The sequence below is a fragment of the Prenolepis imparis genome, unplaced genomic scaffold, assembly GCF_030444845.1.
Source record: "Prenolepis imparis isolate NDT839.2.m4 unplaced genomic scaffold, iyPreImpa1.0 SCAF_56, whole genome shotgun sequence".
Taxonomy (NCBI): Eukaryota; Metazoa; Arthropoda; class Insecta; order Hymenoptera; family Formicidae; genus Prenolepis; species Prenolepis imparis.
In genome coordinates, this window is record NW_028141214.1 from 77854 (window position 1) to 90514 (window position 12661).

Below are 12661 nucleotides of genomic sequence, written 5' to 3' on the forward strand. Positions count from 1 at the left end.
GCCGGATTCTTCGGTAATGGTAGTGGCTTGTGAAAAACCGCGTGCGATCCAGTGTTCGCCCGTTTATCGCTGCCACGTGGCTGCTTCGGAGCGAACTCCCCTTTCAAAGCGGGTAGGAGTACCGTCCGAATAGTGAACTCAGTGTGAAGTGCAGTGTGCTGCAACGTCATACACCGAGAACAAGACTCTAGAGTGCATCAAGTAGCTGCACCCCCCACGCGTATCTCGCGCCTTCGAGTGCGCGCTCCGTGCCTCGCGCTCCCCGCGCCTACGAGTGCGCGCTCCGTGCCTCGCGCGCCCCACGCCAACAAGTGCACGCTCCGTGCCTCGCACGCCCCGCACCTACCAGTGCGCGCTCCGTGCCTCGCACGCCCCGTGCCCACAAGTGTGTGCTCCGAGCTTTGCGCGCCCCGCGCCTACGCTCTTCTCTCTTGTGTCGCCGAGCGACCTTCCGTATTGTCCGGTGCTGTGAGATCTCAGTACCTCGACCATGGAATCTTTGCTGAAGAAGCAGATGACCACCCAAGGGTACATAGATCGGTTCTGGGAAAACCTCCTCAAGGTGGGGAAGACCCAGATTACGAAACATTACTTGAAGGCTCGCCTGGCTCTCCTTGAGACTTATTGGCACAGGTTCGAGGAATGCCATTACGACCTGATCGATCAGGACGATGCGGCTACCAAGGACTATCTGAAGCAAGATATATACACAGTCACTGAATATAAGTACATCCATGTCAAGGCTAAAATTACAGGCTTATTAGTAGAAGAAGGCTCCTCTACCAGACAGGATCCAGCGTCTGCGTTTCTCAAGCAGCTCCAACTGCCGAAGCTTAACCTTCTCACCTTCTCGGGAAACCAGCTAGCGTGGGAGAACTTCCGAAATCTCTTTAAATCTCTGGTTGATGAGGTGCCAGACCTGGCCCCCGCCCAGAAGCTAAAGTATTTAATGTCGAGTTTGACCGGCGAAGCAGCTGCTGCAGTTGGTGACGCGGAGTTCACCGAAGAGGGCTACGCGACGGCGTGGGCTGAGTTAAACGCGCGCTACGACAACAAGCGCGTGCTGTTGTCGACGCACATGCGTGCCCTCCTCAATAGTGCGGCTGTCACTAGGGCCTCCTCTTCGGAGCTCAAACGACTGATCAGCACAGCACTCAAAGCAAAGCAATCCTTCACGTCACTTGGTCGACCAGTCGAGCATTGGGACGACTGGTTCGTCCACGTCGTCGTGGAAAACTGGACTCTGCTTCACGCCTACTCTGGGAGGCATCGATGAAAACCAGTACGGAGTTTCCGACGTTTTGTCTGCTTCAGGACTTCTTGCAGACTCGGATAAGGTCCCTAGACGCCGCCCACCCTCGGAGTCCGGCCGCCCCGCCCACGGCTTCATCTTCGAAGCCCCAGAAGGGCAGGGTAAACGCGCTGTCAGCCTCGGTCACTGGAACGTCGGTGTCGTCTCGACGCTGTCCAATGTGCCAAGGTAACCATCTCTTCAATTACTGCTCAAGATTTAAGGAGCTTCAGGTACCTCAACGGAGGGAATATGCTAAGAAACAAGGAGCCTGCTTCAATTGCCTCAGAACGAAACATGCCGTTTCGAACTGTCCATCAGGTCTGCGCTGCCAACGGTGTCAGGAAAAGCACCATACTCTGTTACACGCTTCAGATTCCTCGCCGTCATCGGAGCCGCCTGACGTCACCTCACAGATGAAGGCCCAGGCCCCGTCTAAGGAGACACCGTCGAGCACGCCGGTGACTTCTAATGTTGCCGCTCTTGCAATTTCTTCAGGCCGCTCCGTCCTGCTGACTACCGCCCAGACGACCTTCGCCAGCGACCTGGGAGACAAGGTCACTGTCAGGGCTTTGCTGGATACCGGATCAGAGGCCTCCTTCCTCTCCGAACGCGCCGTGCGCGCCTTGAGACTTCCTCGGCGACGCGTGCACGTACCAGTGTCGGGCCTTCAGGGAGCCTCCTCAGGTGCCGCTGCGCATGCGATGTCGGTGACCCTAGGGTCGCCCCATTCTCCGGATTTCTGTCTCAGGTTGTCAGAAGTGCTGGTGCTGCCGAAACTGACGTCAACGCTGCCGCACTGCCGAGTCGCACGACTCGAGTGGCCTCATCTGAGGGGACTTCCCCTCGCTGATCCGCATTTTGACCACCCAGCCCCGGTGGACGCTATCTTGGGAGCGGATGTCTACGGGCTGCTTCTGCAAGAAGGACTACGGCCGGGCCCTCCAGGTGCACTTTCTGCCCAGCTGACGTCGCTGGGGTGGGTGTTGATGGGCCACGTAGCGAACGGAGATTCCACTTCCCCTGAACGGTCGGTGTCCGTGCATCACGCCATGACCATGGACGACGACCTAGGCCAGGTTCTCCAACGTTTTTGGGAACTGGAAGAACTCCCCCGGAAACAGGTCCTTTCGGAGGACGACGCACGATGCGAGGCTGTCTTCACGGCTTCGCACACCCGTGACTCACGCGGGCGATATATGGTCCGGCTGCCCAGACGGGAGGATTCTTCGGCGCAGTTAGTCGGCAAGCGGAGGGAGGCGCTCAGCCAACTACTCAGCCTGGAGCGACGACTGATGCGCAATGCTCGAATTCGCGAGCTGTACACAATGTTTATGACGGAGTATCAGACTCTGGGCCATATGGAGGCGGTGCCGGCCGTGGAGGTCCCTCGAAAAGACGCTTATTACTTACCGCATCATGCGGTGTTCAAAGGTTCCGACGCAGAAGGCAAAATCCGCGTTGTCTTTAACGCATCTTATCGCACGGCGTCGGGCTGGTCCCTCAACAATACGTTGCTGCCTGGACGGAAGTTGCAGTCGGAGCTGTGGCTGATCTTGTCCCGCTGGCGCCTCTATCGTTATGAGTAGATATACTAGTCGGGTTCTAACTACGGGGCAATGAGGGGGGGTAAGGGGCGAGGGGAACCCAGGGCGCGGGGGAATGACGTCACGCGGGAGGGGGGAATGACGTCACGCGGCGAGGGGGAATGACGTCACGCGGGAGGCGTCCACGATGTACCGCGAGGGGTCCGCGGGGAGGGGGAGCGTCCGCGATTTTGGTGCAGGATCCGCGAGGGGTCCGCGGGGAGGGGGAGCGTCCGCGAGGGGTCCGCGCGGAGGGGGAAGCGTCCGCAATTTTAGGGTCCGCGGGGAGGGGGTGGCGTCCGCGATTTTGGAGCCGGGTCCGCGAGGGGTCCGCGGGGAGAGAGGAACGCGAAGGAGAACGCGAGGCGAACGCGAGAGAGAGATGACGCACGCGAAGGAGAGAGCGGTCGCGAGATAGTGCGAGATAGCTAGGGTAGCGAGATGACGCGAGGCGTTCACGAAGGAGAGCGCGAGGCGCACGCGAGAGAGATGACGCAAGAGCGCGAGAGATAGCGCGAGATGATGAGAGGTAGCGAGATGATGCGGCGATGGAGAGCGCGAGAGCTGATGCAGTGAAGGAGAACGCAAAGAGAGAGGCGTTCGTAAGAGAGACTTTTTTTTTTTTTTTTTTTAATAATATTTATAGTAATTTTTAATTAATAATAAGATTTTAATAGGAGGAAGGGGAGAGAGGACTTATTCTAAAATAAATACATTTATTTAATATTTAAAATAATGTTTATTTATAACTGTGTGTGTGTGCAATGATACAATTTTGTGTGTGTGTGTGTGTGTTTAAAAATATAAGAATGATAAAAAATATAAATATAAGAATAATATAAAATATGAATATAATTGATATAAATATAATAAAATTGATATAAAATTTAAATATAAAATATAAAAATATAAATTAATATAAAATTTACGGCAGCAACACATGGTTGAGCAAGGCCTGTTTGAACGAGAGTGTCTAGATAACGGTGAGGCGGCCGAATGCTAGGTGCTGCGAGGCGACGGCTGGGCGAGGTGGATGCGGTTTCTGCATAACAAAAAATTTATATTAATTATTTTAATAATTTTTAAAAGTAAAAAGAAATACTTACTAGTTACAATTTTCCACCACAGGTTCAGGTGGATATGACTCTAGACCAAACAGCTCCCGAAGAGCGTACATGTTCTCCCATAGCCCATTGTAATTGGCATCCATTTCCCGCGCCTCTGCAGTTTCGCACCACATTTCTGCGAACATTCGCCAATGTTCCCACCTCACCATTCTCACCCACTCTCGTTCAGTCAAGCCTTGTTCCACCATGTGTTGCAGCCGTAAATTTTGTACAATGCTATCGATTATCTGAAAATATGAATATTTAATATACATCTAAACATATTGCAATATTCTGTACAATAGTTTTAAATAAATTGTACAACTTACTATTTCGGGGAGCGTACGGCGCAGAAAACCTCCAGTCATTTTTTAAAAATTGTTTTAGATACTAACACGTCAAACGTTGAAGACTTTATGACAAACGTCGCGGAGACAGACCCGCTCACGTTAAAAAGAGTAGGGGATGTATGACATAAGAATTAGCTTGAACGCTTACTCGGTACATGAGATAAGAAAACAGATGGTCCGAGACAAAGATTCCATGATGAGAATAAACATATGAATAATATTTAAAATTGAAACCACAATCGAACGTCAATAGAACCACGTTCGAACCACAATCGAACCTCGATCGAACCACTTTCGAACCACGATCAACCACCTTCAAACCACTTTCGAACCACTTTCATACCTCGATCAACCACCTTCGAATCACTTTCGAACCACTTTCAAACCACGTTCGAACATCGATCGAACATCAATCAACCACCTTCGAACCTCGATCGAACGTCAATAGAACCACGTTCGAACCACAATCGAACCTCGATCGAACCACGTTCTAACATCAATCAACCACATTGAAACCTCAATCGACTACATTTAAAATTATAACATAAGAATGCTGTCGCATACTGAAATTAATACGAGCACGTGCGGACATATAATTCTTGTATGCATATGAGGAAAAGGAGAGAGAGAACAAAGAGAATATTATTTTAATATTAATTTATTCAAAAAAAGGGTGTGGCGAATCATTGCGATGATTTGACCACCAATTAAATATTTTAAATACATTTTCTAAAGCGCAATTTTTTACATGTTTACCGCAACGTAGGCTATAGGTAGTATCTAAGTTGTTTAAGGTAGGAATATCTTCATAGTCTGCATCCAAGGTCTCAATAATGAAACCGTTTCTCGCATCGTCCATTATATCGGTCAACCATTCTCGCTTTTCATGGCCTTTTACATACACAAGAGAGGATGACTCTTCTTCTTCTTGTATCATACCAGCGATAGCTGTTGTAATCAAACGCTGAGCCATGCTGTATGGAACGTTTCCATTTACCCATTGCAATCCATGATGATTTCGAGTCAACCATGAGGCTTGACGTCTCGCCGATTTTATGAGCACATCCCATGGTACGGGGCATGCGAAAAAATAATGTGAAACAATGAATCCTCTTCTGAGGATCGCCGCTTCCTTCACAATAAACTGTTTATTGAAAATAAATCCTTGTAGATCCACAAACGTCGGTACATCCATATTGTTGCAAGAATGTTGGACGACTGATGTCGATTGTTAAAAATCTCAATCTTTTATATTGGAGGATAAATGCTGGTTAAGTAATTTTACGAACTATGTTGGTCAACGGACAATATTCAACAACATGATCGTGCAAAATGAGACAATAGGCGGTAGTATTTGCCGGTACATCTTCCTTACATTCAAATTCAATTCTCACGTCCACGGTAGAATTTTTGACAGATTCATTTTGTCGCGAACAATCAATAACTGCGAGAGGGCCGCAATGTAGAAATTTTGCGATAGTTAGTACATTCTCAATATCACACCCGTAATAAGATTTGCGAAAACGAGAGTACATATCATACAGAATCGACCATCTGTTTTTATCGAAATCTAAATTTAAATCATCGTAGGGATAAGATTCCGAGTTTAGATATAACTTAACGTTGGCTAATTTACAATGATCAAATGTAGTATTATCTTTTGTCATAACATTCTTTTTACCAGTCTGCAGTGCAAAGATCACATATCTCGGCTTTTCCAGCTGAGAGGCGGTTTTCACAGTCCACGAATGCTTGGTCGTACTATGTAACAGCGGAAATTCGTACAGATCCCAAGAGCGAAAACTCATGTTTAAGAATCGCCCGCTTTCCAATGCTCGTAACATAGGATAGTTTATTGATTTCGTTCAATATTACATGCGGCATACGCCATTGTATCTTGATCAATTCAATATCAGCTTCCGCACGTCCATACAGGCAATTGTTGTCGTTGCGCGAACGTATCAAAATTAATTCATGGCGAGCGTTAATCACAACTTGCTTGTAATCTTCGCAAAATCCCAACAGCATGTTGAGCGGTACGCAAAAGTTAAACATGCAACTATCACCACATGATCCATTATGCGTCATATCCCACCCGGCATTCTTCAAGATTTTACTTCTCTCGGTAGTTAAAGAGACATAATTTTTCAACGTAGAAGTTATTCCAACGTTTCTGTTGCGATCAATCTCTACACCATCGAGTTCATATCGAATTTCATCAAACATGAACGCAACGCAGTTATTTGCCAATACCAGTGTTTCATTTGCATCTATTTTAGATACCGTCAACTTTCCCTCAACATACAGAAAGCTTTCGCATGGTAACGTGTACAAATCCTGGTGGTGTATAGGTATCCTTATCTCATCACTATGTCCAAGCGATGAGTTGGCGTATGGATTGTACGTATGTGTCTCAACCTTGACGATACGATCATCAAAGACTGGCTCACCACCAATATTCAAAATGTCAATCATCTTTTCGTACGATGAATCCCAATGATTTTAAAAATTCGCGATTCAATGCGCTGAGTTTCTTTTTAGTGTAACGAGATCTCTGATTATTGTCGCTCACTGCCGCAGCTGCTCTCGCAAAAGTATTGTCCCTCGTAAAATTATTGTCTCTCACGTGCTCCGTATCATTTAGCACGAGCATCACACGCTAATTTTGTCGACGCCGTACGTGTAATCTTACAGTAACTTCCTCTCCTCGAAAATCCAGCAATCGTCCTTCTTGATCAACAATGCGTATCGTTAGATCAGTAATGCTCCGTACGACGATCGGGAGATAAATGATCTGTGCAGGCGTTTCCGATATCTTATATCCTGGCGGCACGCTCGGTGAAAATTCATGTATCGTGTGTACGCGCTTGTCATTACTGTACGCACCAGTGGTGACGCTACATTCTATACGGATAATATTCACGCTAATAATATTTATAGGTAAATCCGAATCATGCCATTTGTGAGGTTGCAATATACGATTCGACGAGAATTCCAACAGCGATCCTATGCTGTCTGGTTTATTAAAATTTATTCTATAGATGCATTTGATTTCGCTCTTTAGAGTATTATGATTGGCGCGAAGCACTATTGCATCATCATTCTGCTCTTTATTGGAAGGATATTGTGAAATTGCACGTCTTAGATACTCATCTATAGCTTGTATTTCGTATGATCCCTCGGGTATCGTAATTTTCTTGTCATCGTTCTCAAAGTAAAATTTATTATTCTTAGAATTCACATTCGGTATCGTATGATAAGTTTCAAAGTCTGTTAAACCGAGCTCATAATCACCATTCGATAAATCTATAGCTGGAAAGTAGCTTACAGCGAGAACGCTACTTTTACCAGTCAACGTTAGTGTTAGTGACATGTTGTCAAACTGAATCGTGATGATGAATTGACAGGCTTTATATCAGTCGTTTGAAGAAATCGTAAACACAATTGTCCACAATTATTCTGATTATAATTTTGATAGGATGTGTGATTGTATTCAATTTTCGTAACATTTAAATATTGCACCAATTCTTTGGGTGGTTGAAGATTGCCAAAACTATCGAAATATATTGCTCGATTTCCTCTCTTTACATATGCCACCCAATGGGTACCGGAACCATCAACGTCATCCAAATTTACAATACCGCTTTCATTTTGTCGTATACCGCTTATCGGTAAATTATTGCGCATGAAAACACTTCTAAAGAATGGTATACGCATACGTCTTGCCAGTTGTTGCAATTGTACATTAGTTGTTACACCCACAGGCATTTTTAGTGTTTTTTTTGACGTTTTTTTTTCTTAGTTGAGAATCCCTGTCCACGTTTGTATGGAGCGAGATAAACTCCACGACCTTCCATAGCGCGATTATGACGTTGCATTTCTTCAAGCTGACGTTGCGCAGCCTTGCTATCATTCACAGCCTTTGCGAGCAGCTCCCGCTGCTCCACCGGCCAACGAACCGAGAACTTCCAACAAAGGTAAAATTGGCAAGATACCACCACGCTTCGCCACAGGCAGTATTCGTTTCTTCTTCTTCTTCATCAAAGATTTTTTCGTCTTCATCCCCATACCGAATTTTGTCTTTGCTTTCATAGCTGCCCAAACAGTCGTAGCGGCTGCTCTTTCACCAAGAGTCGAATCTCTCGCAGTAATACGTTTTCGTGCTTTCGCAGCGAGTATATTATCAGCAACGTGTCGTTCTCTGAGGGCGTTGCTTTGAGAATATGCAATGTCGTGCTCGCAACACGCGGCATCCAATGGATTAATACCTCGATCACCTCTAGCCAATCGCTTTTCCAAATGAGTCCCCGGACCGCAAAACTGATAGCCGGGGATATGGAATTCGATCGGAAGTGCGTTTATCGGGCGATTAAAGAGACCACTACCTATTTTCGTTAACATTCGCTGCAATCCTTTATCATCGGCGCTGGACCGTCGATGTGCGTTTGCTGCCACGGTCGATTGTAATGTTTGAATCAGCGGCGACAGGTCTGAATCTCTGGATCAGCCTTTATGTGTTCCGGAAGCTTGTCCCACACGTAGTGGATGTGATTTTCATATCGCAATAAAAATGCTTTTGGCACAAATTGCAGCTGTTCGACGCTTAAACCGTGAATATCGGAAGCACTTGTTAGCAGAACAAACATTTTTTCGGTACTGAGAGATTCACGGTTCCGCGCAGCTATAAATAGGCTCTCCATGACTCATTCATTCATTCATTCGAGAGAAAACATGCGGTTCGTTCAGCAATCGACGATAATCAAAGTTACAAATTTCGACGATAAAACGGTTAATGTTGGATAAAGAAATACGCAGACATGGAAACATGCTACCAAATACTATACGCGGTATCATCTGCGGCCCCTCGAATTGCGGTAAAACTAACACGTTGATTAGTTTGATAGAAAGCCCGTATGGTGTTCGCTTCGAGAACATGTACGTTTACTCGAAATCGCTTCAACAACCGAAATATCAATATTTGGAAAATTTGCTATCATCGATAGAAGAAATTGGTTATTTTACATTCTCTAATAATAGCGATGTCATTCCACCGAGTGAGGCGCTTCCGAATTCCATTTTTATCTTTGATGACGTGGCATGCGACATGCAAGATATGATAAGAGAGTACTTTGCAATGGGACGACACTCGAGCGTCGACTGTTTCTATCTTTGTCAAACGTATGCCAAGATACCCAAGCATCTTATACGTGACAATGCAAACTTATTAATTTTATTTAAACAAGATGGGACAAACTTGAAACATGTGTACAACGATCACGTAAATACAGATATGTCTTACGATAATTTTCGCGCTTTTTGTCAGAAATGTTGGCAACATAAATATGGATTCGCGGCGATTGACAAGGACAGTCCGCTGACTAATGGACGATACAGAAAAGGATTTAATGAATTTGCAATACCGCAAAGCAATTAGTCGCTTTCGATACATTGATCGAGCAACGTCTAAATTGCAACATGATGAATAACGATCGTGAAAAGATTGTGAGAGAGATTGCAAAAACGAGCGATTCAATCCGTAAAAAATATCGTTTCTTGAAAACTGGTAAAATGGAGAAGGACGATGCATTGGAGAGGCATTTTAAACCAATCTCTGAACCTCTGAAACAGCTTGTTGAAAATACAGTTGGTGTTGAGTCTGGTGAAGAAAAGATTGAACCATCGAGTATGCTCGGAGAGAAAAAAGAGTTTAAAACAAAGCGATCAAATATATCATTGAGCGATATTGTGCAATATCGCGGCAAGTGAAGCGCGGTCAGTGCGCGAGCGAATTAGACAAAGGAGACGGCACAGCACGGCACAAAAAAAGAAGAAGATAAATTTCACACGACGAGAATATATTTACAGAACTATATACAAAAGTGCGTTTAATGTTGTTCGAAAGTAGCGACAGAAAAGCGCACGACAATTGCAAGAAGTGCAATCGATAGAACGATCGAAAGTGCTTGTGAAAAAGCGAAAAAAGCAAAAGCGTACTAATCTCGGTCTGTGCGTGTAGAAATCGACAAGACGAGTGCGAGGAAAAGGCGCCGAACAAACGGTCTTTATCCCGCTGACCTTCGAGAAGATTCTGAGACAAAATCACAGTATTTGTGATTTTGTAATATAAAGATATCGAATCCTCTCGAAAGTCGGAGGACAAAGCCGTTTGTTTTCGTCGTTATTGTTTTCGCCCACGGAACGGTTACTCGTGAGCGATTAAACGGCGGTGATATTTAGCGCGCGAACCGCGCGCTGCGACGCGATATAGCGGGGCGCATCGTGGTGCCATTGGCGCACGGGCGGAAAGCGCGTGTCGCCGCGCCAAATTTGAGCGCGTTAATTGTCGCAACCGGCTGCGCGCTCGTTGCGAAGAGAACGTGCATCCGCGTTGCACCTTACACACACACATATAAGCACACCCTCTCCTTCTCTCTCTCTATCTCTCTATCTCTCTCTCTCTATCTCTCTCTCTCTCTCTAATCCGCAACATCCCGCTCGCCTCGTCGGGATACGAACGACGAAAGAGTCTAGGGTTTACTGGGGAATGCATCTGATAGTGCGTTATCGCGGCCGCGAACCGGGGGTGTCGCGCGCGCGCTCGCGAGTTGACAGGCGAGGTTAGGAACCCCGTGTGCAACGTGGTGAGAGCATGGAGATACGCCGGAGGACGAGATTTCACGAGACAGGTGAGTACGCGAGGACGCAATGTAGAAAAATATGAGTTAAGCATGATGAAAACGACTATTTACAATAATGTACATTATTTACAGGCGCGATGGGACTCGCGATACGCGGTCTACGCGGGTGGCCCTGCATCCGTGGCGGCTGCCGTCGGCAGTGGTACGATTTTAACCACTGGCCGGGTCAGCTCGCCGACGGAGGTGCGGATGTCCACCACGCGCACTTGCCCGTCCTCTCCCGGGTGTAAACGCGTGATTCGGGCGAGCGGCCACCGGCATGGCGGGGTGCTCTCGCCTTTCACGAGGCACAGCTGGCCTTTGCGGATGGCTTCCCGGGTGGCCCACCATTTGGGCCGCGGAGTGAGCCCCTGTAGGTACTCGCGGGTCCATCGCTGCCAGAGGTGATCCCGCATCTGTTGAAGAAGTCGCCACCGGGTGAGACGGTTGGAAGGTGCCTCCAAAAGTGATGGCTCCGGAATGGCGGTGAGAGGGCCTCCCACCAGGAAGTGCCCGGGCGTTAGAGCGCCCAGGTCGTCCGGATCATCGTACAAGGCCCCGAGTGGCCTTGAGTTTAGGCAGGCCTCGACCTGTGCGAGGAACGTGGAAAGTTCCTCAAAGGTGAGCCGGGCCTCGCCGATGGTGCGCCGCAGGTGGTGCTTGACGGCCTTGACGGCCGCTTCCCACAGGCCGCCGAAGTGGGGAGCCGACGGCGGATTAAATTGCCACCGGACTCCTTCATCTGCGAGGCGTCCGATTATGGATTGGGCCTCGCGGCTGTTCGCCTTGAAGAGGTCCCTGAGTTGCCGGTCCGCTCCCACGAAGTTCGTGCCGCAATCGCTGTGGACGACCGTGCACAGCCCCCGTCGTGATATGAACCGGCGGAAGGCAGCGAGGAAGGCCTCAGCGGAGTAATCGCTGACGGCCTCCAGGTGTACAACGCGGGAGCTAAAACACACAAAAACAACAAGGAAGCCTTTGTAGGCTTTGTGACCGCGGCCCTTTGTCGTCCTGAGCCAGACAGGTCCTGCCAGATCCACGCCGGTCTGCTCAAATGGTCGGCTCGGCGTGACGCGCGTCCTCGGCAAATCGCCCATCACCGGCTGCGGAGTGGCCGCCCGCCATCGCAAGCAGGGAAGACAGCGGTGGATATGGCGGCGAACCAGCTTGCGGGCTCGCGGGATCCAAAATCGCTGCCTGATGTCGCTCACGGTCGCCTGGACTCCTCCATGAAGAGTGCGTTTGTGGGCGGCGTCGATTATCAGGTTAGTGACATGAGATTCCGGCGGCAGAATCATCGGATGTCGTTGGTCGATGTCTAAAACAGCATGTTTCAGCCGCCGGCCAACCCGCAGGATGTCCTCTTTGTCGCACATGGGAGCCAGTTTGCGGAGCGGGCTCCTGGCAGACAATGGCTTCCCGGCATGGATGTCCCGCAGTTCTGAAGGGAAGCCCAAGGCTTGGGCCACTCGGATCCAGCGGGATAGTGCCATCTTCAGCTCCTCCGGTTCCAGAAGCGTAAGCGCAACCTTGCCGCCTGCCGCGCGACGTTGCCGACTCCTCCAGCGCCAGATCCAGGCCGACACGCGAAGTAGACGACGAAGATTAGAGAAACGGCAAAGCTCCGCAGGTTCCCGCACCTCGGCGACCA

At 48.2% G+C, this 12661-nt stretch overlaps 3 protein-coding genes across 3 annotated transcripts; 2 read left to right on the forward strand and 1 right to left on the reverse strand.

Moving 5' to 3' along the window:
• The first annotated feature begins 490 nt into the window (after positions 1-490).
• On the forward strand, positions 491-1276 carry LOC145947239 (uncharacterized). The gene has a single exon (XM_083057042.1). The coding sequence runs from the start codon at positions 491-493 to the stop codon at positions 1274-1276; it is 786 nt and encodes a 261-aa protein (XP_082913168.1).
• LOC145947240 (uncharacterized) lies at positions 1273-2880 on the forward strand. Its single transcript, XM_083057043.1, has one exon. The coding sequence runs from the start codon at positions 1273-1275 to the stop codon at positions 2878-2880; it is 1608 nt and encodes a 535-aa protein (XP_082913169.1).
• An 8249-nt stretch (positions 2881-11129) lies between these two features.
• On the reverse strand, positions 11130-12503 carry LOC145947241 (uncharacterized). The gene has a single exon (XM_083057044.1). It carries the CDS (start codon positions 12501-12503, stop codon positions 11130-11132), a length of 1374 nt encoding a protein of 457 aa, XP_082913170.1.
• Positions 12504-12661: the final 158 nt, after the last annotated feature.

Coding starts and splice junctions, on each gene's coding strand:
- LOC145947239 (XM_083057042.1), top strand. CDS start 491: ATGGAATCTTTGCTGAAGAAGCAGATGACCACCCAAGGGTACATAGAT.
- LOC145947240 (XM_083057043.1), top strand. CDS start 1,273: ATGAAAACCAGTACGGAGTTTCCGACGTTTTGTCTGCTTCAGGACTTC.
- LOC145947241 (XM_083057044.1), bottom strand. CDS start 12,503: ATGGCACTATCCCGCTGGATCCGAGTGGCCCAAGCCTTGGGCTTCCCT.